Source organism: Monodelphis domestica, chromosome 7 (assembly GCF_027887165.1).
Source record: "Monodelphis domestica isolate mMonDom1 chromosome 7, mMonDom1.pri, whole genome shotgun sequence".
NCBI classification, from domain to species: domain Eukaryota; kingdom Metazoa; phylum Chordata; class Mammalia; order Didelphimorphia; family Didelphidae; genus Monodelphis; species Monodelphis domestica.
The window spans coordinates 63,558,554-63,584,862 of record NC_077233.1 but is presented as its reverse complement, the minus strand read 5'-3'; the positions used below and the strand labels follow the sequence as shown (position 1 = coordinate 63,584,862).

General features: G+C 42.1%; 3 protein-coding genes across 10 annotated transcripts; 2 read left to right on the top strand and 1 right to left on the bottom strand.

Annotated features, from left to right (window-relative positions):
- The first annotated feature begins 273 nt into the window (after nucleotides 1-273).
- On the top strand, nucleotides 274-18,516 carry HMCES (5-hydroxymethylcytosine binding, ES cell specific). 8 transcript variants are annotated; one of them, XM_007500325.3, is made up of 7 exons: nucleotides 274-679; nucleotides 3,102-3,306; nucleotides 6,811-6,954; nucleotides 10,197-10,316; nucleotides 13,317-13,483; nucleotides 14,165-14,348; nucleotides 17,267-18,516. In XM_007500325.3, the coding sequence occupies exons 2-7, from the start codon at nucleotides 3,124-3,126 to the stop codon at nucleotides 17,459-17,461; spliced, it is 993 nt and encodes a 330-aa protein (XP_007500387.1). In that variant the 5' UTR covers nucleotides 274-679; nucleotides 3,102-3,123; the 3' UTR covers nucleotides 17,462-18,516. The 8 variants fall into 8 exon arrangements, with proteins under 8 accessions (XP_007500387.1, XP_056660731.1, XP_016280020.1 ...); XM_056804753.1 differs by lacking the exon at nucleotides 274-679 and adding an exon at nucleotides 867-1,060; XM_016424534.2 differs by lacking the exon at nucleotides 274-679 and adding an exon at nucleotides 991-1,236.
- On the bottom strand, nucleotides 14,761-21,326 carry LOC130455460 (uncharacterized). Its single transcript, XM_056804773.1, has 3 exons — nucleotides 20,633-21,326; nucleotides 19,700-19,851; nucleotides 14,761-14,890 (listed from the first exon to the last, which is right to left on the bottom strand). Exon 1 carries the CDS (start codon nucleotides 21,324-21,326, stop codon nucleotides 20,694-20,696), a length of 633 nt encoding a protein of 210 aa, XP_056660751.1. The 3' UTR covers nucleotides 14,761-14,890; nucleotides 19,700-19,851; nucleotides 20,633-20,693.
- A 259-nt stretch (nucleotides 21,327-21,585) lies between these two features.
- LOC100017398 (histone H2A type 2-B-like) lies at nucleotides 21,586-25,767 on the top strand. The gene has a single exon (XM_056804774.1). It carries the CDS (start codon nucleotides 22,064-22,066, stop codon nucleotides 22,442-22,444), a length of 381 nt encoding a protein of 126 aa, XP_056660752.1. The 5' UTR covers nucleotides 21,586-22,063; the 3' UTR covers nucleotides 22,445-25,767.
- Nucleotides 25,768-26,309: the final 542 nt, after the last annotated feature.

Here is a 26,309-nt window from a genome sequence, read left to right as displayed (position 1 = left end):
CTGTTTGACTTTTAACCCTTAATAACTACTTGGTGTCCACCAGTTCAATCAGTTCCAAATCCACCTGACTACTGTATAGTGTGTCTACACAATATCTACAAGAACAGCATTTGAAAGGTTGCTAAATCTGGGCAAATTACCAGTGCTTTACCCTGATCTGAAGAGTTTCATAACTACCAAAAATCATTGCCTACAACTTGAGACCTTTGGCAATATCAACTTCTCTTTCCAGTTTTTAGGTGAAAAATATCAATGTAAAGTACAGGTCAGTTAAGGAATTAGCTACTGGTGGACAGCAACGCTAGCTGTCATTTTATCGGTTGGGAAGTTGGTAGTTTTCTTATCAGATTAAGTGCTCCTGAAAGTTTGTTGGGTTTTTTTTAATCAAGTATGTACTGAATTGATGCGCAACAAACACGCCAAACCTAGCCAATGCCCGTGCTAGTGTTACTATGGTTACTGAGCTCGAGAGCTACCCAGCATCCTTTTCATCTTTGAGCGAGGTAGCAGGATCATCGATATAGAGCTATCAGGGACCTTGGTCCAAGCCTTCACTTGTGAGAAGTGAGAAGAAATCGGGTCCCCGAACCAGGAAAGGTCTAGTTCCGGCTCCCGCTTTCCACCGCACCACCGCGGCCCAAGTCAGAGAACCACCGAATCCCTTGCTGATTGTGGCCTGGTAAATGGGAAAACAGCAGGAAGGAGGGGCAACCTGGGGGAGGACTGGGAATCTGCCCAGAACCCCTACCTCCCATTCCCTTCCTCCTTGACGTCTCCCCTCCCTCAACCCCTTTCTTCCTCCCTCTTCTTCCTCCTCCTCCGTCTTCCCTTCCTCCCCACCCTTTCTCTCTTCCCCTGTCCGTCTTCCCTTTTTCTCCTCCCCTCCATCTTCTCCCCCTCCCCCGCTGTCTTCTCTTCTTCCCCACCTCCCCCTTTTCCTCCTCCCTCAACCTCTATCCTCCCCTTCCCCCTCCACCTCCTAATTCCCCCTCCCGAGAGCCAGTCTGAGAGACTTGACATGCGCAGCGAGGCGGAGAGGAACGTGACCTGAGGAGAGGCGGTGAAGTGGGGGAGGGGAGAGAACGAGACACGTGACTGGGGGTGGGGATCGCGACTGAGAAAAGGACTGAGGGGGCGGGACTGTGCGTGGGAGGAGGCGGAGGGAAAGGAAACCCGAGCGGTAGTGGGCTTGCAGCGAACGCTAGAGAGCGGCGAGAGCTCGAGGTCTGGCGCCAGGTGATGGGGCTAGGCGGCGGCCCCGGGGCCTAACGGGACCAGCCTGCGCGGGAAGGCGTAGCCGGGGAGCGGGGCCGGGCCGGGGCCTCCACGGTGCAGAGATGGGAGCGGGTAGAACCTCGTCTTGAGGAGAGGGGGAAGGGGGAAGGGAGAAGGACGGGCGGACCTGAGTAGGAGGGGGGAGGGGAAAGGAAGGGAAAAGCAGCTAGCATTTATTAAGCACCTGCTGTGTCGGTGTCAGCGCTTTACTAGTAGGATCTCCTCCAGGACGTAGAGGCCCCGTTTTACTGAAGAAGAAATTGAGGCAGGCGCTTAAGGTTTGTCTCTGGTTACACAGTTGACAAGTGTCTGAAACTGGAATCGAACCCAGGCCTTCCTGATTAGCCAAAGGAAAGGTAGATGAGCTGGGAACAAAAAGAAAGGTCCGTGGGTGGGGCACTGAAGACCTCATCGCCAAGATCCGATATTCCCTGCCCCTGGGTCCGGGCATCTGCAGAAATATCATTCTCCGGAGCAGCCAGGTGGCTCAGTGGATTGTAAGACAGACCCAGAGACGCGAGGTCCTTGGTTCAGATATAGCCCCAGATATTTCCTAGCTGTCCTTATTGCTATAACTTAACCACTTTATGCCTCAGAAGCAGTACAAGGTATTAATTCTAAGACAAGAGAAGGGTTTAAAAAAATTAACATCATTCCTTAAATATGGCCCCAAATGTAGAAGACCCCAGAAGAGATAGTGTTGGAGGCACCAAGAGGAAATCCTACTTTCCCAGAGGCAGATGACTACAAGGTAGAATTTCAAATAGGATAAATACCAGACATGTAGGAATTGAGGGTTATGCTCTCCTGTCAAATTTTACAAGCAGCTGGGGCAGGTTAAGGCAGTTGAACCAGGATCACACAGTTGATAAGTGTACAGGGTAGATCCAGCACTATCGACCACACACTTTGAGAGAAGTCTAACTGGGAGAATCAGGTCAATTTACATAAAAGAAATTGAACTTTTATATGACTGAAAAAACAGGGCCTATCATCTGGGAAACAACCTGGAAAGAGTACAGGCTTTGGAGCAGGAGAGAATTGGGTTTGAAGTCCACAGCTGACATTTTTCTGGTCTTCTGCTTCATCAAAATAGGGATATGTATATATACATATGTATATATATATATATATATTTTTTTTTTTTTTAATCTTTACCTTCCATTTTAGAATTATCAGTTCCAAGGCACACAGGAAGTGTTTGGGGCTGCACTGAGGTCATGCTGTGTCCATTCTATCCACTGAGTTGCCTAGCTACCCCAGATGATATCTTTTAATACCAATATTCCAGTAATGCTGTTTGGCTATAAATCCAGCGGCATTACAGTTTTTGAAAAAGAATAGCAGATGACCCAAAAAAGCAAAGGAAAGCCACCCAGAAGATATAAATAGCATGTTACTGAATAAGGTATAAAATATGTCAAGCTGGAAATTTCATTCTTAGAAAAGAGGTGGGCTAGTCAAATAGAGTGATGGCTAAAGAAAGGCTAAGTGCTGGGAAGGCACCCATGTAAATTTTAAGACCTCTGCATGGGGCAACTAGTGGTTCAGTGGATTGATAGGCCTTGAGATAGGAGTTAAAAATCTGGTCTTGGACACTAATTGGGTGACTCTGAGCAAGTCACTTAATCCTCTTTGCCTCAGTTTCCTCATCTGTAAAAGGAGCTGGAGAAGGAAATGGCAAACCACTCCAGTATCTATGCCAAGAAAACCCCTAATGGGGTAATGGAGAGTCAGACTGAACAATAAAATACCTGCCTCCAAGAGCTGTGAAACACATAAGTGTTTGCATATTTTGTGTAATTCCACCTAATCTTTGTCTTCAGAGGTGGAGAAGCATTGCTAGAGATGTGTGGACGAACATGCTGCCACTTACCAGTAGACACCATCAGGAGGGCATGCAGATATATTGACTATGAAGGGGAGGAACAGCTTCCAGAATGGAAGGATGAAGATAAGTACTTTCCCTCCTACAACAAGAGTCCCCAGTCCAACAGTCCAGTGCTTTTATCTCGACTACATCTTGATAAGGTAACTACTCTCTCTGGACTCCAGTTAGACTTGGTAATATTCAGTAGTTGTTTTGTCTCATCCTGCTGACTTGGTTTATAGATCTCATCTTAGAATACAGACCTTCCCCGCTTTGTGCTAGTCTCCACTGATATTTCAAAAGCAGATGTCTCACCAGGTTCTGAACTTCAGAAGGCAAGGCAACAAGCATTTATTTATTAAGTGCCTACTGTGTGCAGTGGATCAAGATAAGCTCAGTCTTCATTTTGCATGTGATTTTTTTTTCTTGCTCTAGTGTTGTTATCCTTATATTTGAATGTTTTTGTAAGCATCTTTATATGTCCAAAAGTTCTTTATTTTTTAATATATAATTTCCATTTCTCTGCTATATACTAGATTAAAGGAGGCAAATCTAATTCAACATTCCAAACTCTAATTGTTTCCTGGGCTAGCTAAGAATTTATTTGTCTTAGCACCTTAAGCATTTTTATATGTGCATTGTAACAGTAACATTCTAGAAGAGAAATGACATTCTGTGCCCTATCATAGATGTGCCTGTATTTAAGGTGAAAAATCCCGATTGTTTTCTTTCTGGTTCCAAAGAGGATATTGCATTTCTTCTTCCGTGGAACAGGTCATGAAGGAAATGTCATAAGCAATTGAATAATTTTGATTAATATTTGAAGTTTTCATTTTCACTGTTAAGTAACAGATTTTCAAAGCTTAGAGCAAAATTTTAAAAATTTCAGTTGTTTAGTAACTCTTATTTCAATAGTACTGCAAAATAGTTTAACCATATTGGCCTAATTCTGAAACCATTTTATTAAGACCATTTAAAAAGTTCATAATTTTATCTTGACATGAGTAATTTCCCAGTAACTTTTCTGAAGATTGCCTTAAGAGCATTGTTTTAATGATATTCCAAAGAAGGCAGCTGCATGTCAAAATTACTTTCATAGTTACATTAATTCTGAAGGTAAAATTTTGATATGATTCTTCCTCCTTGGGCAGATCATCCTTTGGTGTCTTTGGATATATGAACTACTTTCACACCACTTGGTTCCTAGACTTGCCTAAGTGTTTCCTTCTTCTCTTGCTATTTTAATGAGAGTACCTGGGGGCAAAGAGAAATGTCATAAAACTTGCTTGAAGGAATTCTGAGGCATTGGGGGCTTTGGAGTAGGAAAGGCCATTCAACTTTCTTTGTGGCAGTTTTTTCAGGTCTTTTTATTTTCAGGCCAGCTATGAGCCACCTACTTTGTATACCTTCCTTTTGAAGTTGGTTCAGTGGGTAGAGCAGCCAGGTGCAGGCAAAGGGTAACATCCAGAGCAATTCTTTCATGTTGTTATGTGAACATGTCGATTCTATTCTCAGTTTCCAACAAAAGAACATTACACTACTTCTACAATGACCCCTATCTATTACAGGTCATGAAGGAAAAATCATAAGGAATTGACTGATGCTGATTAGTACTTAAGGTTTTCGTTTTCACTAAGTACTGTATTTATGAAACTTAAATTTCAGAAATTTCAGTGATTCAGTAGTCCAAATCAGTAGGGGTAGGCACAGATTGCAATATTTGCATTTGAAACTCTTGTATTTGAAATCAGTTCCTCTTTCATTTACCTGCCTCACTGCCCATACAGCTGTTCATGGCATGTGCTCAAAAGGGAAGTAAGGAAAGATGACTAATAGGAAGTATTTGTACCTTATCGTTTTCAGAGTAGCCAGCTTCATACAGCTGTGTTTCCTATTAGGTATCCCTCGATATGACATCATTAATAGGCAACACTTGGATTAGCCTAGTATACTTACAATTAGATATGAAAGGTCATAATGTGTTCTGTGTATAGATTTGTAGTGAAATCTGCACACAGATCACTGAAATAGTTTACTCTTGCAAATATGATTATAAGTCATTATAATTTGACATGATGTAACCAGTGGAAAAATAATGAAAAGAGAAAAGCAAAGAAAAATAATGAGAAGAGAAAAGAGCCATTCTGAAGAGCTAGACTTTGATTCAGGCACACCTAGATTCAAGTTTTACCATTAATTCCTACTGCTCTGTGATCCTGGAAAAGTAACATAACCCCTCAATACCCCTACACAAACACAGTCTCAGATTCATTTTTTTTTCCCAAAAGAAAGGAATTTCTGAAAAGCTAAACTTGGAGAAACTTTTTTTTTGTGATTCTTATGGTTTAGATATCCTTTATCAACCTCCTTGTTTTTTTTAAACTTTTTTTTTTAACCTGTCTTAGAATCAATACTAAGTATGGATTTCATGACACAAGATCCATAAGGGCTAGGCAATGGGGGGTTAAGTGACTTCTCCAGGGACACAGAGCTAGGAGTTATCTGTGGTCAGATTTGAACCCAGGATTTCCCATCTTTACACCTGGCACTCTTATCTACTGTGCCACCTAGGCACCCCTCCTTTATTTTACTCTTAAGAATGATTAATGTAATCTTTGATTCATAGTAACTACTTGCTAAAAGTTTGTTAATAATTAATTTTCTTTTCCCTTAAATCTTTTCAGTCATTAAATGTTTTCCTTCCTTTTCAATTCTCCTGGAGACAAGCTTCTTCCTTCTGGAATAAACAAAACTCTAGCCCAGGTCCTCATCACCTACTATTTAAACTACTACACTAGTCTTTTAATTTGTTTCCCTGCTTATACTTTTTCCTGTTTTCAGTCCAGCCTGCATACCACTGTCAGATTAGTTTTCTTAAATAAAACTGTATGCTGTTACCTTTCTGGTTAAATGTTTTTATTCCTTCCTGGTTTCTATAGAGTAAACACTTTAGTTTGTAATTAAAGGCTCTTTATAAACTTTATTTCCTATTATGTCATACCCACGTGAAGCTTCTGCTACACTAAACTAATCTTATTCTTCACAAACAGGTTTTTGTGTGGTTTATTTCCTCTACTTGAAAAATCTTCTATCCTTTATTAAGTCTTTGGTAGCTTGAGTCTAACCAGCTTAATCAAAGAAAGAACTCCTACCTGGACCAATCTCAGCCCTTCCTGATTTTCTATAGCACTTATATTTCTACCCCTCACCTAGCACTTTACAATACTATTTTGATTTGTTGTTTATTTTTTGAGGAAAAAAACTATCCCTTTGTGTTTTAGGTCGTCTGTTTCATAACCTAAAACATCTCAGGCATTCAGTAAAATATGTTGTTGCTGTTACAAGAAAAGAAACATGACTAATGGAAAGGTTATAAATAGTTGCAAAATTATGCCAGTTTTAGAAAGTCATCTTTTTCTTGCAAGCTAAATATCTTAGTACTAAAAATTTGCCTGTATGCCTTTGTGTTCATGTTGATTAAAGGAATATGATCCAGTTTAGTTTTCCAGACAGCTTAGTTTTCCAGAGTTCATAGTCATTTTACCAGTTTGTCTTTGTATTAGACAGGGGAAGCCAAGTAAAAGGATGAATTGCACAAGCGTCTTTTTATTCTTCCTAGTCAAGTTAAGGCTCCTTCCATCAGCTAACTTTGTTTCCTATGACAGGATGCTGATCCTTCTGAAAGAATAATTGCTTCAATGCGCTGGGGCTTGATCCCATCTTGGTTCAGAGATGCTGATGCTTCAAAGCTACAGTTTAATACCAGCAACTGTCGCAGTGAAACCATGATGGAGAGACGGTCATATAAGGTAGGTATGACTCATAGAGGGTAGAGGAAAATCCTTCTCACTTTTGTTCCTTTAAAAGCTATCTGTGACACCTGTATGCCCAAGAAATAAGGATTCATCTTTAAAGGGCTACAGTCCTCAGCCTCTTGATTGCAAACCAATGTTTTCAAGCCATTTCATTAACAAAATCTTTCTTCATGTGTTATAAACTAGGTCCTTTTCTGCCTGGTCTTTTGCAGAAACCATTCCTCAGGACCCTGTTCTTAGTTTCTTTTCCTTTCTATATCTTGTTTTCTTCCTGTTCTAGTATTAGAATCCAACTGGTTGAATTACTTTGTACATCCTCTCTTTGCATCTACCATATTGTCCAAGTGACCTTGTTATTAAACTTTTTTTTTAGAAACTTATTCTCCTCCCCTCTCCCTTATATTTTCTTTTTACCTTTTACTCCACTAGATCTCATAAAAAATTTATACATTTTTATTTGTGTGATAAATTGAAAAAATGATGGGAAGAACCATCCTGGGGGTCCTTTTGGAAAGTAGGATCTAATGTATATGATTGTAATACAAAAACTATAATATTGTTGACCTTTAAAATTTTTTTTGAGGTAAAATTAGTGTTTGTTTTAACAAGTTGCTGCTGGTATATATTGGGCAGAAATAAGGAATTGTCAGGGGAGGGTGTATTTCGGAGTCAAGATGTCCCAGGATTGTGGTTGCTAGTCTTCATAATGGGGAGAGAGAAAGATATTCAGACATATCACAAAGAAAACAAAGATATTTAAAAATAAAACTAGAACGAACTTCCTGAAGTCTAATTAAGATAATAAAAGGGTATCATTGACATAGAAAGTTGAAGATTTGGAATTATGCAAAAAAGAACTAAAGTGTCCATATATTTTGCCCTAGAAGATTCCACTGCCCAGCATATATTCTGAGAATGTCATTAATGGAAAGAAAGGTCCCATATACATCAAAATATTTATAGCAGCACTTTTTATGGAAGCAAAAAACTATAAGGGTTAAATTAGGAGTTTTGACAAAATAAGAGAAACAGTTTTTAATAATTTGAGTTTTAATGAGAATATAATAGTTGTAAATTAATATTATCCTTTAAGCCAGAGAAAAGAAGATTCTAGCAGCTTTTAACAATTGACAATTTAGTTTTATTAAGATAGAGATAGTAAAAAAATATAGGAAAGGAGGGAAATATAGGAAAGAGGTAGAGAGAAAAGTTCTTAATGTCTATACTAGTTATCCTATAACTACCTATAAATTACTACCTAAAACTGCCTATATCTACCTATAACTTCCATAATTACTAATAACAATCACCCCTTAAAGTTCCAACCCAATCCAACCTAATAAAAACCAACCCAATCAGTGTTTAATCATCCAGCCTCAATTAGGTCTGTCAACAAAGACCAACCACCTTCCAAAAAGTTCAGGAAAGGAAAAAAAACTAACAGTCGAACCAAAAGCCAAAAAGCCCTCTCATTAAGCTCAGGCCCACCTTTATATTCCAGCAACTAAACACCAACCACCAACCCAACACATGCCCAGCAGCCAACTTCCTGCAACTGCCAACCCTGTCAGTAACTAACTTCCCCCACCCCCAACTGAGGCTGGTTCCTTTTTATAGCCTTTTTCTACTTCACTTCCTATCTCTGTGGTTCCTTCTTCCTGTCTCTATGGTTTATATTTCCTGTCACTGTGGGCTGGTTGATCACTCTACATCTCTATGGTAAGAGGACCTCCAGGTTCCCCATTAAATTAAAAAGGGAATAAAGAATTCCTTTTTACAGAACTATAAACAAAATAGATACCCATTGCTTGGGAAGTGGCCAAAAAAAATTGTTGAACATTCTGGAATATTACTGTGCTATAAGAAATGATAGATTTGGAGAAACATGAAAAGACTTACATGCACTGATACAAAGTAAGCAGAACTAGGAAAACACAATGACTACAACAATTAGAACAATGATGGCAAACCTATGGCATGGGTGCTAAAGATGGCTCACAGAATGCTCTCTGTAGGTATACAGTCACACACCCACACACCCTGCCGAGCTCCCCAACCCCCACCCTGAGTTCATCGCTAGAAAGTTATAGGGATTTGAGTAGAGATGCTCCCCTCCCCCTCTCCACTGTACCTGTGGACATTTTTTCATATCCTCATCCCTCAGCCCAGCAACCCAATGGGAGTGCACAGTGGATAAGGTGCACAGACACAGGAGCTAGAGGGAAATGGAGCACCGAGACCATTCCCCCTCCCCCTCTACACTTGCTGAGGACATTCTTCACTTCACCCATCCCTCTGCCTAACAGCCCAATGGGAGTGCTTCTTCCCTCCTCTGTGTGGAGTAAGGAGGAGAGGCACTCCAGCATTTCACTATTACTGGGTTAGAACAATAGCAAGGTAATTGGAACTACTGCTGCAAATTTCAATGGCCAGACTTGTCCCCAAATATTCCTTTGCAGAGATAAGGGACCATAGTTAGGAGGTACTATATATAATATCAGACTTTGTGATATGCTGGTTGAACCTTTTGGTATTTTTTTCCTTTTACTTATTTCTTCTTATAAAGAATAGGTGCAAGGTGAAGGATACAATGTAAGTGATATAAAAATGACATCAATAAATATGTATATTCCTTTAAAGTTTTGGAACTGAAGAAGTTAATAAAAAAAGGGATCTCCACATGTTAGGTGGCAACAGTAAATTGACTGATAATGAGGGTTCAAGAACAATAGTCCTTCATTGTATTTGGAAACAAAAGGTTGGACGGGGTTAGAGAGCATGACAAAGTGATTTCTTAAGGTCAAATCCCTAGACCTCCTTGTTGCATGATCTAATAGGAAGAATATTCTCTTCTAATTGATATGATTTAATGCTGCAGTATTGTTTTCCTCTTAATCATCTAACATTACTTCTACTTCCCTTATGCTGCTCCTATTATGTAGAGGTAGAAGACTTGTTCTATATTTCTGAGCTTCTTATAACCTGGAAGAGAGGAAGGGTCTTAGGGTACTGAAGATGTCACTCTGTTCTTCTATCCCCATAAATCACATAAATAGTTTGTCAATGGAATGTCAAAATAAAATGATGAATTGGTATAATGAAATTTGTTGGCACCTACAATATCCATCCTTTCTACTTTGGATTAGTGATCTTTCCTCCCTTGTGGGTTGGCCTGTTTTTCTCTTATTTAACAACATCTTTAATGTGTATTATGTTTTATTGTGGTCTTTTCTCAGGTGCCCCTGGAAAAGGGCAGGCGATGTGTGGTGCTGGCGGATGGGTTTTTTGAGTGGCAACAATTTCGAGGCGACAAGCAGCCTTATTTCATCTACTTCCCCCAGACCAAGACAGAAAAGGTATATCCATTAGGAAACATATTAAGCTAACATTAATAAGGAGTAGCACACTGGTTCTAGGTACCAGAAACAAGTTAATTAAAGAAAAATATTTTCTCTTCTTTTATGGAACTTGCATTCTAAGACAATTGCATATTAGTAAGAATAATGCATAGCATAATTTAATCTATTTTATCTTTTAACATAAATTTGCTAAGTTCAACTAACATTAACAACAGAGGACCTAAAAGTAGATTTTATATATAAAATTCAATTTTTGTTATGTAGTTTGTGTTTATTAAATTCACATGATAGTAATAAAACTGCTTTATAGTCTGTGTTCCCTTATGAATATTCATTCTCTTCTGCTTATTTTTTAATGCTTCATTGATATTCCTTTTCTTTCTTTACCTCATGATCACTGTGACCCATCAACTTCTCTCCACTGCCTTCCTCTCTTCACCATAGAAGCCTTCCCTTGTAACAGATATGTACATTCAAGCAAAACAAATCAGCATGTGGACCATATCCAAAAACATGTCTCATCTTTGTGACAATTAAAAATGCCAAGAGATAGTCATTGTGAGTGATGAATTAATTAATTTGGTCAAATGATTTTCTTGGTAATCAAAAGATCCCAAAGTCCCCTCATGAAGATCCATAAATAGATAGGAGTTTGTTCTTCAGTTCTTCCCTTGGACATTCCAAGACATTTCTGATTGGTAAATAGCCAATGGGAGGTGGTCCATCAAAAGTCAACTCCTCCCCACCCCCAAGTCACATATTTAGGGTTATGTCATTGGCAATTACTCCTAGTCTAAACCAGTTCTTATTTACTGAGGAAGATGAGCTTTATTATCTCCCTTTTCTATTAATCAGGCTTCATTGGGGATGAAGCATATTCCTTGGAGTTCCTAAGAACAAAGGAATGTGTACATAAGTCAAAGAACTGCTTGGAGCCTCTAATTCAAAACCCAGAAATTGAAACACTGTAATTCAGTGTAAATTAAAAATAAATTCTCTCATTTTGCAATTCATCACCTCTATGATGGGAAGTGAACAGTATACTTCATCATTAATCTTTTGACACAATAGAATATTTTAAAAATTGAACAAGACATTTTCAGCAGTATTATGTTTTTAACATCCTCATAAGACTGATGTTTGTTTCCTCTTGGAAGTGTTAAATTTCAGATTTATATATTTAGTTTACTTTCATTATCTTTTGGGAGTATTTACTTCACGTATCATTTTCTGTTTTGGATTTCCTATTGGGAGGAGTCTGCTATTCATCTGGTAGCTCTTCTGTTGTATAACAAGAAGTACATTTAACCTAACTTAGAGAGACTAAGGCAATTGTATTGAAAAAAAGCATACTACAAAGTATACCTGGATGTAATGAATGTCTTCATCTCTAGAGCTCCCCAGGATCTGTTATTGGCTAGTCTTTTTTACCTTGAGCACTTTATACTTCTTTTATGAACTTATTCACTGTGTCCCCTTACTTGATTGAATAAGTACCTCTTCCATGAGAATAATAATTATTGTCATAATTTTCTTTGTATCTCTCATTGATTTGCACAACATACATGTAGAAAATATTAGTTAAATGTTTGCTGAATTAAACCTATTTCTCTTTATCACCTTTATTCAACAATTGTGTAGGATATATCAGAGAACAAAAGGAATTTATTAACAACTATGTTAGAGAGTTTGCTCATATCATACTTGTTGCTAGCAATGGGACTAAAATGTCAGAATTTTTACTTCCTTACCTACATCAATGCTTTATCACTAGACTTACTTTCAACTTATGCTTTTCTCACTTGCCACAGGTTTTGGTTTCACCACCTTTTCAGACAAGGAATAGTTAGCTTGTAAAGAAGCAAAACATGTGACTGATCCTTAAAAACCTTGCCAATCAATTTTTCTCAGACTATTTTTTTAATCCAGAAGCACTACCATGGTGGTTGAAAAGTGCTAGTTTAGGACCTAGGTATTGTCTTCAAGAATATTCAGAGGAGAAGAAAAAATAGTTAAAAGCATTGCTCATATATTACTTAATCCCCTAAATATCTTCTTTCTAAGATGTAACCTTGCTTTTCTTTAGGTTAAGTGTTGTATATTATAACTCCATTTAAAATAACTAGTAGTCAGGAGTCTTTTTCAAGGTTTATTCCTGTCACAGCCACAGTTTACTTTATGACTTATGGGGACCATCCCTTTAAAATCCTATTCCTTATTTTCAAATTTGGTCGATAACCATGTGGAGAAGTAATTTTTAGCTTTTCTTTCTCAACCCAGGCTGCCAAGAGACTGCCTACCCACCAGGACCACTACTGTTGGACACCATTTGGGGAGCTGTGGAGCTTCCCCTTCCCAATCCTCCTAATTGCCCCATTACTCATCAGAAACTGAATACCACCTACTTCCAGTTGGATACTGAGACTCAAATTCTGCCCTCCACAAGAGATATCTGAGCCCTTCTCTACTCTTGAGCCTTGAGCATAGTCTCTTCTACTAAATCAAGGGCCATATGCCCTACCATTGCTTCCCAGGATCCTCTGGACCTTACCATCTGCCCTGCTACTTTCCCTTTCAAACCTTTGTACTACCTGGCTTTTCCCTTTGCTGTGAACCAAACCCTCCTTTATTTCTGTCTCCTCCGATTTGTCTGTGTGCCCCTTGAGAGCAGGGAAAGTCTTGTTTTTCTGTTTGCCACATAGTAAGTGCTTAATAAATGCTTTTCCTTTCCATTGTCCTCAATATATTATTAAATACATGTAAGTATGTATGATGTTATATTGAGTTCTCTCTACTTTTACCATCTTGGTAGGAATAGTCAGAGCTCTTAAATCTAAATAGGATTTCTTCTGTGTATTGTTATTATTCATGGGAATAAAAGAATATAAATGAGAAATTCTTCCTAGAATTTTTCCATAGTTTTAATTTGGATGATATGCCCCATGGACAGAAAGAAAAAGCATGATTCTGGGATCTATCTATGCCTTTTATTTCCAGTCATTCTTCAGCCGTTCAGTAGATGAGAAAGTCTGGGATGACTGGAAGATGCTAACAATGGCTGGAATCTTTGACTGCTGGGAACCACCAAATGGAGGAGAGACACTCTACTCTTATACCATCATCACAGTGGACTCTTGCAAAGCCTTGAGTGACATTCATCACAGGCAAGTGAAGGAGGGTCAATAAAGCATTTTCTAGCAGAGATCAAAAGTATCAGGAAGTTTCCTTCAGATACAAGATTCATCCTCTAAAATTATGTCTGTTCCCTCTTTTAAAGGATTATGAAATAAGAATAAGGACATTGACCTGGGAGTTAGGCCAGAAGTTTATTCCTAACTTCATCATTGATTCATTTTGTGACTTTGGACAATCTCTTTTCTTTTCTGTAGCTCATTTTACCTTTCATATAAAATAAGGAGGCTTTTTGCTATGGTTAAATGAGACCCATTCTTGATTATTAACAAGCAGGCTTTTATTTCCATACATCCTAGGTTTATCTCCTTGTGTCATCTTTACAAACTCATTTATTTTCTGTATTATCCACTGTGTTGACTGTTACTGTATCCATATAGTTTGTGCCATTAGTCTTTGTTACAAGCAAGTATTAAAATGTGGTTCTTATAAAAGCTACTAGGCTGCATGTCTGCCTTACTCAAATTTAGAGTTGTAACAAGTTAGTGTTATATAGGAAGGCTTAAAAGATATTTCCTTGGGTCCATGACAGCAGGAGCTAAGGAAAGCTGAGTGAGGAGCTTGAATGTCTCATCATTTTGCCTTCTTTCTGTTGTAACGTTTGATGATTCCTTAAATATGCCAATGCTCTTTCTCTTTTCACCATTTGCTAGGATGCCTGCTTTACTGGATAGTGAGGAAGCAGTTTCTAAGTGGCTGGATTTTGGTGAGGTCCCAATTCATGAAGCTCTGAAGCTGATTCATCCTGTAGACAACATTAAATTCCATCCAGTTTCTACCGTTGTGAACAACTCCCTAAACAATACACCCCAGTGTCTTGAACCTGTTGAGATTGAGGTAAGAGTGTTCAGGACTGAGAATATTAGGAAGGCATGTCAATACTATATGTCAGTGTGACTTTCTTTTAAGAAATATTATTTTTCTCTATTGGGGGCCTCATAACCATGTAAAATTATCATTTTTTTAATGAATGGCACAGTAGTACCCTTGTTGGTAGAAGCAAAGAATAAGTATATGTTGTTTATTATTCTCTTTATCCCTGGAGATTAATGAAATATTCTCTGAGCTAGTGATATTTACTAAGAAACCAAGAATGGGAATGTTCGATCAGGCATCCCAGAGATATCAGGGAGGATCCTAAGCATTAGAGATTGATTCTAGGTACAAAGGCAAGAGAAATAATTTTTTAATGGGAATCATAAGGGAAAGTGTTTATGAGTTTAAAATGATTTGGATTTTGCTCCCTGAGAAATTTTTGTGTACCCTTTTGTCCTTCTCCCAGCTTACCTCTGAATTAATGATCCCTTCCCTTTTTTTCTTATTTCTTTCTTGAATGTAAACATCTGCAAAGCTGTTACTTGACTTTATTCCCAAGGTGCCTGTAAAATTTTAAACTCTTTAATAAAAGGGAATCACTACCAATGTAAGGCTAAGGTAGTTAGTAAAACTAGTTATTTAGGTTATTTTAAAGTAACTCTTCAATACCAAGCACTGGCATAAGTATAGGTTAGCAGTTAGTCAAAAATTCATTCAATATTTTCTATCTGCTAGTCAGTGTATTAAGTATTAATGAGACAAAGACAAAAAGGAACCAGTCCTCAATTTCATGAAACTTACATTCTGTTAGGCTTCATTTTCTTTTAAGAATGACATTTGATTACATTTATTTACTATCGTTGAACCAAATGTTTCAATGGCCTTTTTAGGCTTTTAAAAAAGTAAAATATGATGTTGGAGAATATGCATAAAGACTTTTCTCAGATCATGGAAGCATACTTGGTAGATTGAACAGTGAACAAAATTCATGGAGCTCCCCTTCCCCCCAATAGAATAGCATAGTTTGGTCTGTGGGGGATGCACAATTTGTTGATGTCATTTATGGTTGCCTTCCTCCTATAAAAGGGTTTGAGAAAAGTAAATATAAAATAGAACAATTATTCATAAAATTTGAACAGAAATAATCTTAAAGAGGAGTAGATGTTAGTAGGTCCTTGAAAGTCTGATAATTATAACTGATTTTAGCTCTTTTTCCTGGCAGCTAAGGCAGAAAAGTGAAACATGTAATACTTTTCATTTGCTAATAAAATAAAGCATCTTAAAAATAACCTTTTTCTCTGAAACTAAACATAAGCAACACACTGCATTATTTTTTGTTCGAGAAACATTTATTTTGGGAGGGGACAACCATATTATTTACATGGTTCTTATATCAGCTCTTTGAAGAAGAAAAAGGAGCTAACATTAAAGGGAAAGGCATTGAAAGTTTTTGGAGGTAAGGAGGAAGATTGATAATTGCTGACCTGTAGCTATTTAACACTTGAAGATGTAAAAAGCATTTATTCCTCTGATTTAGTTTAAACCTCAGGATGACTGACATAGTAGTACAAATATTATGCCTTTCCTACAAATGAAGGAACAGCCCCAGGGAGTTTGAGTTATTCAAAGTCAGCTAGTAAGTGGCAAGGCTGGGATCTGATTCCCATCTACTAAACCATGCTATAATCAAGTCTAAATATTTTGATTTCTGGTGGCTCAATCTAAAGCAGGAGTGGAACTTTGAAGAATTTAAATAGTGTGCTAACATGGCCCTAATAGGCTCTCTCTAAAATTATAGCAACATCTGATATTTATTTAGCACTTTAAAATAGGGACATGAAACAATAGCAGAGCTAGAAGTTGTTGGACAATGCAGGGACCTGCCCAGCTACTAGAGCAGTTACCTTGGGCAGAAACACTGACAATGCCACATAGTGAGAAATATCTAGATGGGTCTAGGGTTGAGTGAGATCCATTTGTTAAAGGCTTATGCTTTTTTTATGCTTATGCATATTACTATGCAAGGCAGTTTGTTAAGCTTTAGATATACAAATATATACAAGTAATATAGTTCTTTTCCTTAAGGAGCTTACATTCTGAAATGGTCGTGTAGCTCTCGTTCTGAAAGGAGGGGAGGAGAGGGGAGAGAGGCATGCGTCAGAGTCAGGCCATTGTCCTACTGATTCAGTTTGTCAAGGGGAGGGAAACAGAAGGATACAGGGAGGTTTAGATCAGAGCCCTCATCCCAGTCTCAATGTTGATTAGAGAAACAGGAGTTCTTCCCCTTGAGACATGGTCCTTACTCCTCCAGTCCCAGCTGCTAGATCTAGTCTGGCTAAGGCTGGGGCATTTTGATGCAGTGGCAGAAGATGGCATGTCTAGGAGAACAGCCTGTTCTAGAGGCAGGATTCCAGTAGGGCAGGCAGATGTATTCAGCCCAGGAACAGTGGGTGATCAGGATGAATCATCTTTGGGTGTAGAGGAACACCATGGATTCAGCTAAATAAGGGCCAAAATGGGGTCTGGGCAGTTTTTTCCTAACCCCTAGGGGATTTAGTTATGGCTGGGGGCTCCATAGTCAATGCCACCAATTGGAAGGGATGTGGTTAGTTGTAGGAGAGAGGTAAAAGGGCTCCTGGCCCTTAAAGCCACCCAAGGGCAGAGTCCAGAGTTGTTGATGGCCCAAGTAGAGTCAGCATTGTGAAGAGGTGGCTAGGAGGAGAAGTGTGAGAAATTGATGATGGAGGAGAGAGTATTTGAGGTTAGGCAGAAGATATAGTTAACAAAGTCACTGCCAAGTAGAGAAATTACTAATTATTTCTACTGGATGAACAATTGAGTGAAATTATTTGGGCAGAGTTCTTAGCTATATGGAGCATAGAATGCTGAGTTTCATTACTAACCTAAAAATGATGGTTTTGCTTATGTCTTCCTCCTAGGATCCCTACCTTAGTTATGCCCGCCCGAAGGCCACAACAAAATCCTCCCAAAAGGAAGAGCCTGAGCTTCCCAAGAGGCCCAGGCAGCTTATGCAAAAGAATCCTACTCCTACCAAGAGGAACAGTGCAGGGTTAATGGAACAGTGGCTGAAAAAATACGGGGAGGCCTATAACAAGAAGCCCAAGATCCAGTAAAACAGATGTAGTGAGTCTCTCTGTCGGCACGTAAGGCGGTGGAGATGCCCTTTTTAGCCTCCTGATTCTGACTCTTCCTTGTCACAATTCCTCCTCCAGGGGATTCCCAATCTGCAGCTTTTGTGCCCACCTCTTTCCCCTTGTAGCCCAGGCGTTTAAAATAGCCAAATGGGCTCAGAGGAGCTTTTTTTTTCTGATTGGTATTCTTACCCCTTACCCCCTACCCAACTGCAACCTCCTATGTATATGTAATTTTTTTCTTTTATTTATAAAGTCAAGGTAGGAAAAAGAACCCAAATTTAGCTCTTGAATTGTCTTAAATCTTCTTATACTGAATGCTTAATATCTCTTTAACAAGCCACTGTATTTCTCCTGTTTTTCATCCTTTGGGTTTAGCATTCAACCATTTTCTTCAAGTTTATGTATGAGAATTTGACAAATTGGGTGGCACAATGAAGTCAAATTGTAGGTTATTCCATTTGTGCTAGAAGGAGCCTTGTTTAGGTTTTATATAAAAATCTGTATCTCAGGAATGTGCAGTTAGCTTTGCCAAGCTTGGACTAGTAGAACCAGAGGACCAAAACTTTGGTGCTTGTCTCTGAGGCTTAATGCCTCCTCTAGGCTCAGCAGGCTCAGAGACTTTGACTGCTGGTTCAGTGAGATGGGTTCAAGAGAGAAGGGGAATTCCCAAAGAGCCTGGTTCACAGAAGAGGGGCATAGCTTGTGACACTCTCTCCTGGGACAAGGGTTAACAAGAGTTTAGAAGTCTTTACTGAGATAATTGGATAACTCAAAATTAGTTGATCCAGCTTTTGTGGGGTGTTTCTTTGATCTTTGGGGTGTTGTGATTTGGTCTTTTTTACAATTTTGAGTGTGATGTTTGTTGTGAGGGGAGCTGGGTAACAGTTGTTTTCCTGTCCGTGGGGTCCCATTCAACTTCCAAAAGATTGAACATAGTGCAAAGGCTGAGAAATCAGTCTTGGTGGAAAGCACTATTCCAATTTCTGTGTGGAAGTCAGTGGTTTGGAAATAATAAAAGGAAACTCTTGATGGCCCCTTGTCAAGTTTTTTATTCTTTCTTTATATGCTTAGTAAATTGTATTCATTGATATTTCTAGGATGCTTTAACAGTTTGCACTTGCAACACCCAAGTTCATTCTAGTATTGGGTGTAAACTTTACACTGTAAAGGCTATTGGCAAGCATCCCTTTCATTCCTCAAATTAGGAGGCGCTTGGTAACAGGGGAGAGAATACTGACTAGAAGCTCAGCTCCTAGGATTCTGTAGATCCTCAATGTTACCTTTGACCCTGGGCAAGCCACTTAACCCCTCTGGACTTCCGTTCTCTCATCTGTAAAATGAGATTGTCCCAAATACTTCTGAGGCCCCTTCCAACTCTACGTCTGTGACCTTAGGAAATGCAACAGATATATTGACTACCTTACAGGGAGTAAAGCCTCAGCCCTGTACGAGATACACCAGGAAATAGAAGAACAAAAGAGAGGCTGCCAATGTGTGCTCCCATGAGAAAGGTAATAGAGCTAAGTTTAATCAGCCACTATGATTCATTCCAGACACACTGATGGTGTGCAAAACATTGTCCTAGACACCGCCCCAGACATCACAGAATTTGACCTAACCCCTCCCTCTATAGAATCTTTTCTCTTACTAAGAAAGGCAAACCAAGTGACAGGGTTGATCATGAGGTGACATGTGTTGTTTGTTCACTCATGTCCCCTTTTTTGTGACCCCATTTGGAGTTTTCTTGGCAAAGATATTTTGGAGGGGTTTGCACCTTCCTCCTTCAGCTCCTTTTTTAGAAGAGGAAACAAACAAGGTTAAGTGACTTGCCCAGGGTCACACAGCAAGTAAGTATCTGAAGCTGGATTTAAACTCAGGAAGATGAGCCTTACTGTAGGCCCAGCACTTTATTCACTGTGCCAGCTCTGTAACATAAGGTATCTATGGATACCTTCATGGAGAAGAGGGAAATCCTCTAGACCCAACATCGGTAATTGTGTTTAATGTAAGTTTAGCTGTCTTTGGTTCTTGGGCTTTTGTAGTCATTAAATATATATTTTTCTCTAGGTTCTGCTTTCTTCACTGGCTCATTTCCTAACTAAGACTAACTGGAGTTGGGAGGACCGGAGTTCAAATGTGGCCTCAGATACTTCCTAGTTGTGACCCTGGGCAAGTCACCTAACTGATTGCTTAGATTAAAAAAAAAAAAAGACTCACCATGTTTCTCTGAAATTTCTTGCAGGGGCCGTTTATTCGAGAACGTTGTGTCAGGCCCTGTGCTAAGCTTTTGCCATTTCTCTAGTTTTGACACTGCTTTATCCTGGTTCTTTTACTTGTCCTGTTCGTGAACCATTTTCTGGTGATTTCATCTGTTTAAATTTATGTCATCAAGGAAATATATGAGCAAAAAAGAACTGGTCACACACTAAAAGCCAAACTGTTCTAACCAGTATTGTCTGTGTTAAAACTGCTGTTTGTGTTGGGGACACCTTCAGTCCAGTCACCAAGGGCTGGATCCAGACTCCTGGATTCTTCCCTCCCTCCTTTCCCCGCCCCCCCAAATTACTGCACTTGCATCCTCCCCCAACTCTGGCCCCCCCCTCCTAGGGCTAGTCCTCGCTGTCTGTGCAAGCTGCCATGTCCCCCCTCGACCTCACCCCCCCCCCCCTCAGATGAGCTATTGACTGAAGGGCCACCAGGGGAGGCCACTAGAATTAAGGGACTTGCCCAGGATCACATCTGGGAAGTATCTGAGGCCCTATTTGAACCCAGGACCTCCCACTTCCAGGCCTGGCTCTTTATCCACCCTGCTACCCTAGGGAAGGAGGCCGGGTGTACCCCTTTTTCTCAAATTACCCTGAATTCTTTTTTCCATATACCTGTTCATCCCTCTCTGCCCTCTACGGAAGCCCCCTGAGGGTAGTCCAGGCCTTGTGTCTAATTCCTAGCCCAGGGCCTTCCATTCAGTACGGGGCTGGGCTGGGGCCGAAGATGCCTCCTACTTGAAGGATGGGTGTTCTGCGGGCTGCAGCAGGAATCCCACCGCTTGCCCCGTAGTGAGTGTTTAGGGCAGTGAGGCAGCGTGCATCCCACGCTCGAATTCCCTCCCTCCATGGCCTGCTTTCCTCTGAGCCCCGGCCCCAGTCTGACCTGCTCCAAGAAGCCGTGCCCAGCCCCTCGGGATTCTAGGGCTCCCTTGGTGGGTTGTTTTCTACGGATCCTGCATGGGCTCCGCACCTCCGTGGGACTGAGCTCCGCAAAGGCACAGAATGCCCTTTGCCTTTGCATTCCCTGCTCTTTGCCCCAGGGCCCCGCAAGGCGGTAGGTGTGCGTGGCTGAAGAGGCTGCGTGGCCGGAGGTAGGTGGGAGGCCACTTTTTGGGTTGGGCAGGACCGGCCTCTCGGGGTTTCCGCGGGGTCCTGCGACCATGACTGGAAGTTAACCCAGCTGTGGTCTTTCTGGGCGGCTTGCCCACCGGCACGTAGGTGACTACCGCTCGGGGATCTCCAGAGAAGGTCCCCCCCAGGAAACAAACTGGGGCCGCCTCCTCTCCCTGCTCTCTTGGACTGGGCACGATGTAGCCCCCTGAAGCCTGGGAAAACGTGTCATTGCCAGGTACGGCCTTTAGAGGAAAAAACTCCCTGCGTCTAAATAGGCTGCGCGCCGACGAGCGCCGGAGGGGACTGCAGACCCAGGCCCAGAACTTTTTGCCCGGGGCTGGCGCTGGGGCCGGGGCAGGGGCAGACTCGTTTACGACGTGGAACAAGAGATCTCTCCGGCCCTGACCCGGTTTTCCTTTTACCCGGAGGGGGCTGAACTCCGCGGCGAAACGCGAAGCTGGCATGCGGAGCTGCGAGGCTCTGACCTTCCCAGGTGCACGCTAGGGAAGTGGACCGGGTGGCATCTTCCTGGTTTGAGAAGAAGGGGCGGGATGGACCAGGCAAGGATAACTCCAGCTGAGCGCCTGGGGAAGCAATATCCGGAACTGGCAAGGTGCAGGGAAACGTCACCGAGCAGCGAGAAGAAACACCGGTGAGCTCCCCTGCAGCGTGGGGAAAGGCTTGCTTCCAGCCTCCTCTCCCTACACCTCCCCCCGACACTCTTTGGATGTGCGGCAGCTCTAAGTCCTCCTCTTTGACCGCAGGTCCATTCGCTCAACTACCTAAGTGAAGCCCAACAAGCGCTGGTCGAGCCCAGCCACCATTCTCCGAGGCGAAAAGGATTATGTTCACAGACCTATGCAAATGGAGGATCAGAAGGCGCTCCAATCAGAGTGCAACTTCGATCCAGAGGCGACCAATGGGAAGTGAGCGGTGGCTAGGTCTTTATTTATATTTGCTAGCCCAGCCCAGGCTCAGCGAGCTTGTCTCTTTCTCTGCTCTTGCTGCCGCTGTCACCGCTGCCGCCTCCGTCGTTGCCGCGGTAGTGTAGTTCTCTGCGGCCGGCTAAACGGCCTCTACGGCTCTCGGGTGCAGAGCGAGATAAGCGGCGAGGACCGGGGGGGGGGCTCAGTCTCGCGAGCTCTGGCCTTGCCCCTGACTCCAGAGCCTTGTCTCCTCACAGGTTCTTTCTCCTCCCGCGATGTCCGGTCGAGGGAAATCGGGAGGCAAAGTCCGAGCCAAGGCCAAGTCGCGCTCGTCCCGCGCAGGGCTGCAGTTCCCCGTAGGCCGCGTTCACCGACTCCTGCGCAAGGGCAACTACGCTGAGCGCGTGGGAGCGGGCGCGCCGGTCTACCTGGCGGCAGTGCTGGAGTACCTGTCCGCCGAGATTCTAGAGCTGGCGGGCAACGCGGCCCGCGACAACAAGAAGACGCGCATCATTCCGCGGCACCTGCAGCTGGCCATTCGCAACGACGAGGAACTCAACAAGCTGCTGGGTGGCGTGACCATCGCACAGGGCGGTGTCCTGCCCAACATCCAGGCTGTACTGTTGCCCAAGAAGACCCAGAGCTTCAAAAAGTGAGAGGGAGACGCAGCTAGGAGGCGGAAGCCTAGCACCCCCGGGACCTGTCCTCGGAGCCGCCTGCATCTGTCTGGCTCCTGGGTCCTGGTGCAGGGGCAGCCGGAGTGGGCTGTGGTTTGAGGCTCAAGGCTAGACGGCTGGATTGGGTCCTCCGGTACGTCCCAAGGAAGCACCCTCCGACCCATCGGTGGGGGCTGCTGTGCCAAGATGTCTACCTCTCCCCTCCTAGGACGTAGACCCCCCCTCCCCCAGAGGGTGAGCCCGCCGCGGAGCTGACCGGAGATGTGCAGGGAAGGGGACAGGACAGGTGGCCTCTCCCTCCCTTTTTTCCCCCTTAAAAACCCTCTACTCTGTAGGAGCTCTGTTATTTCCTGTCGGAGGGTGGAAGCCGAATTAATTTAATTCTTTTGTACAGGTCGGGTCACTTTAATGGCGGGAGGGGGCTCCGACTTTGTCCTTTGGGTTCCTAAAATAAACGGTTCCATGGTGGCGTCACCATTGCCCTCTCCCCGGTGGTTTGCTTTGGTACTTCCTTTCTAGAAGCCCTGGGTCAGACCTGGAGGGGAGGGATGAACAGCTCCCTGGGCTCTTGAGGTCCTGGGATGGATGGTTGTGCTTGGAGAAAAGACTGCTGTGATGGGCTGAGCAAATCTAGCCAGGGCTCAGGAAAGCAGGCTCCTCCTCCCCCTCTCCCTGCTTCTTAGTCTCCGAGGTTCTCTTTCAGGACTGGGGTGAAGTCAGGGCTACCCTTCGGAGTAGAGGGAGGTCAGGCATCCTGCCCGACTTGAGGGCGGTTTAGAAAGCCTAGGAAATGCCCTGAAGAGAAAAAGGACAGCACCAAGGACTTGTTGGTCTGGGCCCCAGCCTTGCTCCTCTAAGCTTTGAATCAATTCTAGATCTGGAAAGGACCTTGGAGAGCAAAGTTGTGGCAAAGGAGCCTGATTTGAACACAGCTGTGCTCCTGGGGGACCTTGGGAGAGTAATTTCCCTCTCTGGACCTCAAATTCCTCTCCAGCAGAAAATGAGAGGCTTCGGGATCTCCAATCCTGTGCTTTCAAGTCCGTGCTCTTTATTTAACTGGAAGAAACTGAGGCCCAGAGAAAGAAGGAACTTGGTATCGGACTGTCGGCTGAGTTTTCACAGAGCTGGGAAGAAATGGAAAGTTCTTTTCCCCAGGAGTGGCAAACTAGGTTAAGAAGGGTTTAGACGATCTCATAAATGGAGTTGTGATCCAGAACAAACTTAGGCTGGAAATAAAGATATCTGTGAGACAGTGGATAGAGCAGTTGGGCATGGAGACTGGAGTTCAAATGTGGCCTCAGACCTTTCCCAGCTATTGGATTCTGAACAAGTCCCTTAACGTGTGTCTGCCTCAGTTTCCTCATCTGTAAAATGGAGATAAGAATAACTCTGACCTCTCAAGGTTGTTGTGAAGACAAAATGAGATGTCTACAAAGCACATCGTAAAATTGAATGTGCTATAGAAAGGCTAGTTATTGTTATGCCCCCTGTCTTTTAGCTTCTTGGACTGAGAGGTCTGCCCTTCCATCCTCTGGCCCCCTTGAGAGCTAAGACTTCTTAGTCACTCTTTAAAAAACAAACCCAACAATACCTTATCAAGGTTCCTTCAAGAAGGTTCTGGGGGATGCTGCTGTTCTAGTGTCCTTTCAATAAATGTTTTTTTAAACCCTTACCTTCCATCTTAAAATCAATATCTGTTTCAAAGCAAAAGAGTAAGGTCTTGGTAATAGGGGTTAAAAGACTTGCCCAGGATCACACCACTAGGAAATATTCAATAAACATGTATTAAGCCCTCTCTGAATGCAGAGCAGTATGGCAGATCCAGTGACCTGGAGCCATACAAAGTTTAGGGAAGAGGCCGATTCCTATTTATAGGCGTTTACAGACTTCATGAGAGGGCTCAACTGCATGGGTGCTTCTGAGAATGATATGCCAAAGTATGAAGCGAGGTAGTGTTGGGCAAAGGTCTTCAGGGATGACTTCCTGGAGGAAGTGGCATTGGAATTGGGCTTTCAAACGTTTAACTTAACATCTAGGAACTTGTAAAAACATTTTTTAATTAAATATATTGTTTCTTTTGTAATCCTATTTATTTGCTTTATGCATTTAAAAGCTTTATTCTGACCAAAGGTGAAGAACCCCTGCTTTAAAGGAGAGATTGGTCATCAAGTGAAATATAGGGGGAGATAAATATGGGGAGCAGCACTAGCGAAGGCCTGAAAGGAGGAGGAGGGAGTCCCCTGACACTGGATGAGGAAGGAGAAATTAGATTGTGGAGGACCCAGGAGGCTAGTCTAGATGACCTCTGACGTCCCTTCTTTTTTTTTTTAATTTTATAGTATTTTATTTTATCATTTCCATGCATTATTCATTAAAGACAAAGATCATTTTCTTTTCCTCCCTCCTACCCCCCATAGCCAACGCGTGATTCCACTGGGTATCACATGTGTTCTTGATTCGAACCCATTGCCATGTTGTTAGTATTTGCATTAGAGTGTTCGTTTAGAGTCTCTCCTCTGTCATGTCCCCTCAACCGCTGTAGTCAGGCAGTTGCTTTTCCTCGGTGTTTCTACTCCCACAGTTTGTCCTCTGCTTATGGATAGTGTTTTTTCTCCTGGATCCCTGCAGATTATTCAGGGACATTACACTGCCACTAATGGAGAAGTCCATTACGTTCGATTTTACCACAGTGTGTTTGTCTGACGTCCCTTCTAACGCCAATCTTCTATAGAAATGGAACAGATAAATGGCACAAGATGGTGGTGGGAGATGGTTGTTTGACTCTAGAAAGATGAAGCCTCCTGAAGAAATGTATGATGGGATTTCAGGAATTCTCTTAGGAGAAGGCACCCAACTCCCTCCTCCCACCTTGCTAATAAGGACACTTTCCTGCTGGCCTGGTTCCAGTGAGAAGCCCGGGACAAATGACCCGATTTAGGGTCCCACCCTATTTCCATGCCTTGGTGTGGTTGCCATGGTCTTTCCCTGATGCCATCTCTTGGAATCCCGGCCATAATTCACGACTTCACAATAGGTCACCTCCTTCAAGAGGACCTTCCTGATTTCCCTCAGTCTTTAGCTCCCCCCACCCCACCCCATATCACTTGATATTTATCTGCAGTCGACCCTATTTACTTATCTTTGAATGCCTCGTCTCCCTGCACTAGAATGTAAGCTCATAAAGAGCAGGATGGTTCCTCATTTGTATTTGAACCCTCGTTGCCTAGCACTGTTCCTGACAACATAACAGTCGCTTCATAAACGTGTTGATTGACTCATTAAACTCTATACCTATTTTTTCACTCTGTCTGTATGTTCTTTGGGTTCAAATCTCATCTCTTTTACTATGTGGGTGGGTGGGTGGGATTTTTTAGTTTGTGTGCTCCCAGGTCCCAGCAGAGCACCATAGCAGATTGTTATTGGTTTTTTTAACCCTGACCTTCTGTCTTGGAATCCATGATAAATATCAGCTCCAAGGCAGAAGAGAGGTAAAGGCTAGGCTATTGGGGTTAAGTGACTTGCCCAGGATCACACAGCTAGGAAGTGTCTGAGGCCAAATTTGAACCCAGAACTTCCTGTCTCCAGGCTTGGCTGTCAATCCACTGAGCCACCTTGATGCCTCTGTAGCACAATCTTTCCCACCCAACCCCCCAAACTTTTAAATTGTTCAGTTACACTTAGAAACAATTTTTGACAATTGCTTTTTGGCATTTTAGAATGCAGATTTTCTCCCTCCTTCCCCATCCTCCTAACTAGCAGTGAGTAGTCTGATATAGGTTATACCCAACTTAGCAGATTCTTAATAAATGTCTGATGAATTTAATGGAAGGATGAAAGCTTGTAA